The 7,296-nt window shown below is 36.8% G+C and overlaps 1 protein-coding gene across 1 annotated transcript; it reads right to left on the bottom strand.

Moving 5' to 3' along the window:
• Positions 1-2,742: 2,742 nt before the first annotated feature.
• On the bottom strand, positions 2,743-5,886 carry LOC117789456. Its single transcript, XM_034628489.1, has 5 exons — positions 5,851-5,886; positions 5,456-5,508; positions 5,135-5,287; positions 3,242-3,757; positions 2,743-3,049 (listed from the first exon to the last, which is right to left on the bottom strand). The coding sequence occupies exons 1-5, from the start codon at positions 5,884-5,886 to the stop codon at positions 2,743-2,745; spliced, it is 1,065 nt and encodes a 354-aa protein (XP_034484380.1).
• Positions 5,887-7,296: the final 1,410 nt, after the last annotated feature.

Genomic DNA, 7,296 nt, shown 5'->3' on the forward strand with positions numbered 1-7,296 from the left:
AATTTTTGTTTCGAACAATTTATTTACTTGTTTGCTTTTAATTTATCTACTGTACACTTATAGTTGACACGAGCAAATTATTACCGTTTAATTTTGTGCTTTATGTCGCCATAATTAATTGCGCAAAGGCAGGCACAAAATTTGCCACGTCGATTACAATTTTTAATTATTTTTTAATGAAGTAAGAGCGCAAAAAAAATTCTTGTATGTATGTAAACAAAAATCAACATTCACAATGAATTTATGCGTGTTTCAACTGAATTTATGGCCTGTTTAATACGCATAATACACGTTATGGACCATTTTCATTGCATACTTGTAGGCTGACCATATTAAATGTTCAGTTAATGCGATCAGCCCACAAGTATGCAATGAAAAGTTTTATTCTTCGCTTGCCACTTAACTCAGTTAATCAGCAAAGGGGATTGTCGAAATGGTTAGTTGAATATGCTATTAAGAAGAAGTTAATGATTCTTAAATTAAAAATTGTATAAATAAGAACAACAATAATAATTTAATAGAGGAAATAAAAGGCACGTAAAAAGCCTGTGCAAAAATCTATTTAATTTTTTACAAATTACAATATTCAGCTTCCATTTGTGTTACGGCAAGGAACTTTTGATAAAATGTAAATTTTATATTGCATAAAAAAGTTGCATTAATTTATTGATTAATTTGCTGCCGTTAACAATATGCGCATAATTTTTTTACTGACGTTGATAATTTTATGATAGTTATTGCCACATAAAATTAACTCTCGCGAAAATGTGACTTTCCAATTTAATACTACTTTCAATAAAAATCTAATTTATTGAAAAATTATGGCAATACCATGATGATTACAGCTCTAAATTAAACTAATAAAGTATGTATTACAAGCTAATAATCATAACATTATTATTCAGCTAACCTTTATAAGCGGCTGCAATTTTTAAAATTTCCCATCAGTTGGCAAAAATTCGTATTCAGCAGCAATACCTTATTTTCCCCAGAATACTCCTCTTAATTTCAATCGCTCTGAGTGTGTTTGTGTGTGTGGCAGCCACAAGTCACGTGATGTGCTGCAGCATTGCCGACGGCGAGTTTGCCTTGTAAAAACTCCAAAAATCACGCATTAGCTGCCAGTTTGCACTTAAAGTCATAAATTTATTCAAATATATGGGAGCACATCGCATCGCAATGAACGCATAAGCCTCACACGTACCTTTTTTTTTTTTTTGTAGATGGGCGGTGCTTTAAAGTAAAATTTATATTAACTTCATTGCTGTGCTCGGCTGCCACGCAGTCGTTGCATAACTCATACGCACCGTGTGCAACCGCAATGGCAAAGATTCAGACTGCGAATCAGACCAGGAGTTGGACAGGCGCGTGTCGGCACCACCAACTTTTCCAACAGGCATATCACTGACGCCAGCCAGAAGAAAGGTGGCATGCAACCGGAGGAAGAGAGGAAGAGGGGGACAACAGGTCCACGGTCCAAATGGCAGCCAAGAGAATTTTAAATTACGCTTTTGAGTGGCAACGCGAATGGAGTCGATGCCGAAATGCAACAGCAACAGCAGCTGCAGCAACACAACTATAGCTGCCGTTGCAGCATTCATCTGTTGGCTTTTTATCATGCATTTAATTGCAAATGAAGCAGCAGCAGCGGCAACTCACTGACAGCAGCAGCAACAACTCTCGCACTCGGCTCCAAATCTCAGCTGCAACTGCAACAGCAGCCCGTGCCAACTGTAAATGACGTTTAATCAAAGTTATTGAAATTGATCGCATTGTTTGTGCCGCATAAATTGCGTGTTGTTGCATCTTTAAGTGGCTGCGCGAAATGTGTTAATTAAAGCGCAAATTGCGGCTTTACATTCATTTCACATACCTTCAGATCTCATTAGAAATAATTATATTGTCATTCCCCCGCTGAGAAGCCATAAATACATAAATAAGCTCGACCGCAGCTTTGCATTAGAAAATCCGTGGGAAATGTGGCAAGTAGCGTAGAGCTAAAAGGTAACTGTCTCTCTCTCTCTCTCTCTCTCTTTGTGTGTCTGTGTCTCTGTCTGTGGATGTGGCATTGCCAGTGGCTGCAACACAACGCACAGAGCTGCAACTTAGTTGTGGCAGGCAATAAAATAAAGTCTTAGCTCCCAGTTCAACGCAACCCGACACATTTAATTTGTTGTGCAACAAATTAGCATTTATTTTCATTTGGACTTCAACTGGTTCTTTTCTCGCTATATTCTTCTTCAGCTGCTGTCTACTTTGTTTACTTTTAATTATAATAACAACAAGAACAACAGAAATAATACAAATATATTTACATGTGCGCACAGCTATTTTAACCCTTAACAAAAACTAACAACTTTTGCAAAAACTTAAACTTTTATTATTGCTATAATAGTAATTTTATTTAATATTTGTATATTTAAAATAAATAAAACACTTTTCATTTCGTTAATATTTTAACTTTAAATTACTAATTGTTTTGTTTTATACTAATAAGATTTAAGATCCAATTGCAAATATGCATGTCGAAGCAGCACGAAGGTTTATCAGTCGAGTGCTAACTTGAAAATAAAATATGTATAAACATGTTACAAAGTAATTGCAATACGTCTTAAATACAAAGTAATAGTTGCTATAATAGTTCATAATGGGTTAAGTGCAGTCAGTTTAGCTTGCAAGGAGAAATGCAAAAAAAAAAAAAAAAAAGTTTAGCATACATTTGTGTGCTGCTTTTGCTCGTATTCAATTATTATTGCGCGTGTAGAAATCAACGCGTCGACGTTGACCAGCGGCAGCGTTATCATCATCATGTACGTGGCTGTAGCGTTGATCATCATCGTCTTGCCCATACCGCGCATTATCCGAGTAAGAGCTTACGCCCGACTGAGCGCCCAACGAAGCTGAAGATGAGTAACGTTTGCTGCCAACTGCATGTGAATGGGAATGCGATTGCGAATGCGAATGCGGCTGAGAATGCGACTGTGAGTTGGCATTGGGGCCGTAGGACCAGGGATAGCCAGTGTCCATGTAGGGCTGCTGTTGGCGGTCCCTTTCGTGATAATACGAATGCTGATAATAGTCAGAGTCGGGCCGCGACGATTGGTCAATGTGTGTGCGATTAGGATAGAAATCAGGAGCAGTCGATGAGGGTGAACCGGAGTATGGAGTGCGATGTCCGTAATTATAATCATCATCAAGTTGATGATGATGATGTTGTTGTTGTGGCGGTGATTGCTGATACGAATGAGAATGCAAGGCTGGCTTATTAGTCATCAGGCCACTGCTATACGGCGTATGCAGCGTCACAGCAGGCGTAACAATGACGGGCACGATGGCGGAACTTGCAACGGGCCAAGATGCCACCACTTCCGCTGCCGCTGCCGCTGACTCTGATGCTGTGGTGGATGCCGGCGATGAGGTTTGTTCGCGTGAGTTCATTTCAGCTAATTTATTGAAACGATTGCGACTACCGCTCGATGTGAGCACCATTACGGTGGGGTTCATGTCAGTGATGTGCTCCTTGATGCAACTCTGCAGCATGTTCACGAAAAAGAAGAACGAGAGCAGCGTCAATGCAGACATTACCGAGCTGGAGCTCCTTTTCTTCTTCGAGGCCGACGTTGTTGGCGCTGATTTTGGTGCATGATGAGCTGGTGGATGCGGTGGTGGATATGCGGGATCGTTGCTACTGCCACTTGGATGATACGGCGAATAGCTGCCCGATGGTGGCACCTCATACTCCAACGATGGCTCTATGCTGTTCATTTAAAGTTGCATTAGTGTGCGGTCGCCAAAAGCGAAGCAGAGAGTGAAAGGTTGCAAAATGCGATTCTTACTAGTGATGGAATTTTGCGTGCAATACATCGATGTTTTCTAAATGTACATCAGTGTTGGATAATGCATTAGGAATATATGTATTTTTAAAACAAATCGTTGTTTGCACAATGTTGAAAAATAAATTCGGTAAAAACTGCATAATCGGAAGATTTTTTGATAGCAACAATTAAAAATATTCCCCTTACTCCATTTTTCGTAGCTTTTTAAATTTGTATCCATTGTTAAAAACTAATAATTTGTCGACTATAAAATCCCACCAAATATTCCTTTTTAAAAACGAATCTAAATATGTAAAAAGGTACACAAACTCTCTAGTGTATCAACAATTAGCAATATTATGAAACCAAAAACCAAAAACCATTTTAAGAATGGTTTGAAAACTTGAAATAATAGGAAGACGAATTACTGTGCCTAAATCCCAGGGAGCGAACAATTATACATTTTTTGAAAAAAATTATTAAATATCAATTATTTGCGGATTTTTATAAGAAAGTTGAAAAATAACTATTAATATCAATATTAATTTTAAAAATATAAAATGAAATTTAAAAATTATAAATAATTATTAATTTAAATTTTAAATTTAAAATAATTATTAATTTCAATTTTTATTATAAAAATCAAAAATAAAATTGTTTGTCAATTTCTATAATAAAAATTGAAAGATAAAAATTGAATAAAAATTGAATGTAAATATCCCTTGAACCAAGTGGCGTATTTCCAAAATCTAAAAATATTTATAATATGTGACTCAATACTTTTCATAAAGGCCTTAAAGGACGTATATTAAGGATGTTAGGGGAATTGATATTGTTACTGGACTTCTATTCTTCAATATTTATAATAGAAATTGACAAATAATTTTTATATTTAATTTTTATAATAAAAATTTAAATTCAAAATTATTTTTAATTTTTACAATACAAATTGAAATAAATAATTACTTTTAATTTTTGCAATAAAAATCAAAAAATAATATTTATAATTTAATTTTTTCATACATATTTTCAAGTTATAAATTTTTTTTAATTCATAACTTTTATTCGCACTTTCTGCTAAATACCAAAATCTCATATGATAATAAACCAAACTCCTCATTGTAGATCTTTCAGTTGGTTCGTTTGGTTGAGTCCCATTATCGTAACATCCAAAAAGTACCGACTATACTTTATTCTTTATCTAAAATTACCGATGCTGTTGCTAAACATCGGCAGTATAAGTAAAAAACATCGAGTAACAACGAGACATCGTGTTTTAAGAATATATGTCGATGTTTTCCGACATCCCTTATTCTTACCCATAGCCAGAGTGGCCGCTGGCTGCGCTGGCATAAGCACCGTTGTGGTTGCTGGCAGCGGCCAACAGTGGACGTCCATGTTGCACGTAGGGATTCGGTGGAAAGTGATGCGAATGTTGTTGATGCCACGGATAATGCGTTCGCTGCGTTTCGCTGCAAAAGTAAAGTAAAGCTGAGTATGAGTAAGTGCAACAAATTGCGAGGCAGCAGGTAAGTAGTTGCCACTGTCAGGTGGCAAGTGGCAAGTGGCAAGTGCCTGTCGTTTGCCTTTGTTTGTGTCACAGAGCCACCGCATAAATTTCGTGCTGTCAATTTGCTTACTCATAATTATTTCCGGAAATGGCTGACAGTAGCGGATGTTGCATGTGCTGTTGCTGTTCCTGTAGCTGCTGCTGCTGCTGATGTTGCATATTCCCAAAGGTTTTGATTTTGCAATTTTATTGCTAATTGATTTTCGCGTTTGCAACCTCTAAGCTTCGACTCTCTCACTCACTCTCGCTTTATTTTCGACTGCCTTCAAGTTCAACCGCAAGTGACAGAGTTGCTTAGGCAACTGACAGAGTTTAGGCAGCTGCAGCTATTAACGGCATTAAAGCAACAGTGCTTGCCCCACTGCCTGTCATTGTCAGCTTGCCACCAAGCAGCACTCCCAACACTTACAAACTGACAATTGCCTGTAAAGTGTTTTGCGGTGTTCTCGGTGTCGACCAACTGACATACACCTGAATTGGAGCATGGCCAACACTGCACATTTTGGCCAAAGCACAAGAGTGTGAGAGTGAAAGAGAGAAAGAGAGTGCTGGGACAATTAGTGCACGACAAAAGCTTGCCACGCCCATTGGTCGACGCCCCCCTGCTGTCAGTGTTAATGACGCTGTTGCTGCATTCACTGGCTTTATTGCATTAAAATCGCTATGCAACGTTTATGCATCAGAAATTGTCATAATTGTGACATGTCTGGGCGTGCGTGCGGGCGATATTGTGGTTGCATGCAACGACAATGTGCCAGCCGTCTCAGTCTGCCAACTCTTGTGTGGTTGCCATAGAGTGAGCGAGGCGAGGCGACTGAATGAGAGTGAGAACCGTTTCCCTCTTGCTGAGATTTATGGCATCAGCTAATAGTTTTCATTGCCCAACAACAAACAGGAACATACTTCTATATATGTACATACATACACAAAATACATATATTTTTTGTCTTAGTGCAAACAGGAAAACATTAGACTGCAATAACAAATATTTAACATTTCCGCAGCAAGTCGAAGAGCACATAATAAATTGTCAAATTTCTGCGTTGCAACTTGCCTTTGTTACGGCTTTGATTTGTTGTCTCCCCGCGACCTGCAGGAAATGTACAACAACAACAAAAAAAACAAGTTCAAATTTCGCACTGTTTGTTGCTCGACTTGAAGATACTCTGTCTTTTATTCTGGCATAGAGAATATAAATAAATAGATTAGAAACAAATTAATAAAAAATAAATACTACGCCAAACATGTTATATCGTAAGAGATTTGGGAGGGAATTATGAAGTGTATTTTTTTTTATAATGAAAAAAAATATATATTTGTTAATTTAAGACACATAAGAGATATCAAGGATATGCACCAATATTGGGGAAAAATCCCATAAGCATCAAACTAATTTATTTTTATATTGATAAAAAAAACCTAAAAAAACAAATGATTACATGTAATTATTATTTTATTCGTTCAAATATAATAATCATAGTCATTAATGAAAATTCTTAAAAATCATAATTCTTTAACATATAGTAAGGAAAAGATTTTTTTAAGAGGCTCATTACAATGCCCACATTTTTCTAAAAATAATCATTATTTACGATCTTTTTTACACACATTCCTCAGTACTATAATGTCACTTTTTACAGGATATACAATAAAACGATAACCAAAATACACAACTTTTGCTGATGTTTTCAAAAATAACCAAAAAAAATAGAAAAAAACGAAGTCGTCTTAAAGCAAATCAAAAAGTCAAATGCCGCGAGGGGTTGACAACAACAACAGAAAAAAAAAAACGGTCGCAGAAAACCAAAGAAAATGTCTGAAGTAAAGCACGCAATTTCAAAGGAGGAAGGAGTGTGCCTGATTGGGTGATTGGGTGGTGCGTCGACTTGTGGCTGCCTTTTGTTGCTGGCG

The sequence above is a fragment of the Drosophila innubila genome (genome assembly GCF_004354385.1).
Source record: "Drosophila innubila isolate TH190305 chromosome 3R unlocalized genomic scaffold, UK_Dinn_1.0 2_E_3R, whole genome shotgun sequence".
In the NCBI taxonomy this organism is placed as follows: Eukaryota; Metazoa; Arthropoda; class Insecta; order Diptera; family Drosophilidae; genus Drosophila; species Drosophila innubila.

Coding starts and splice junctions, on each gene's coding strand:
- LOC117789456 (XM_034628489.1), bottom strand. CDS start 5,886: ATGTGCAGTGTTGGCCATGCTCCAATTCAGGTGTAT. Junction 5,288..5,455: donor ATTTCCGGAAATAATTATGA/GTAAGCAAATTG, acceptor TTACTTTTGCAG/CGAAACGCAGCGAACGCATT. Junction 3,050..3,241: donor CCAGCCTTGCATTCTCATTC/GTATCAGCAATC, acceptor TTATCACGAAAG/GGACCGCCAACAGCAGCCCT.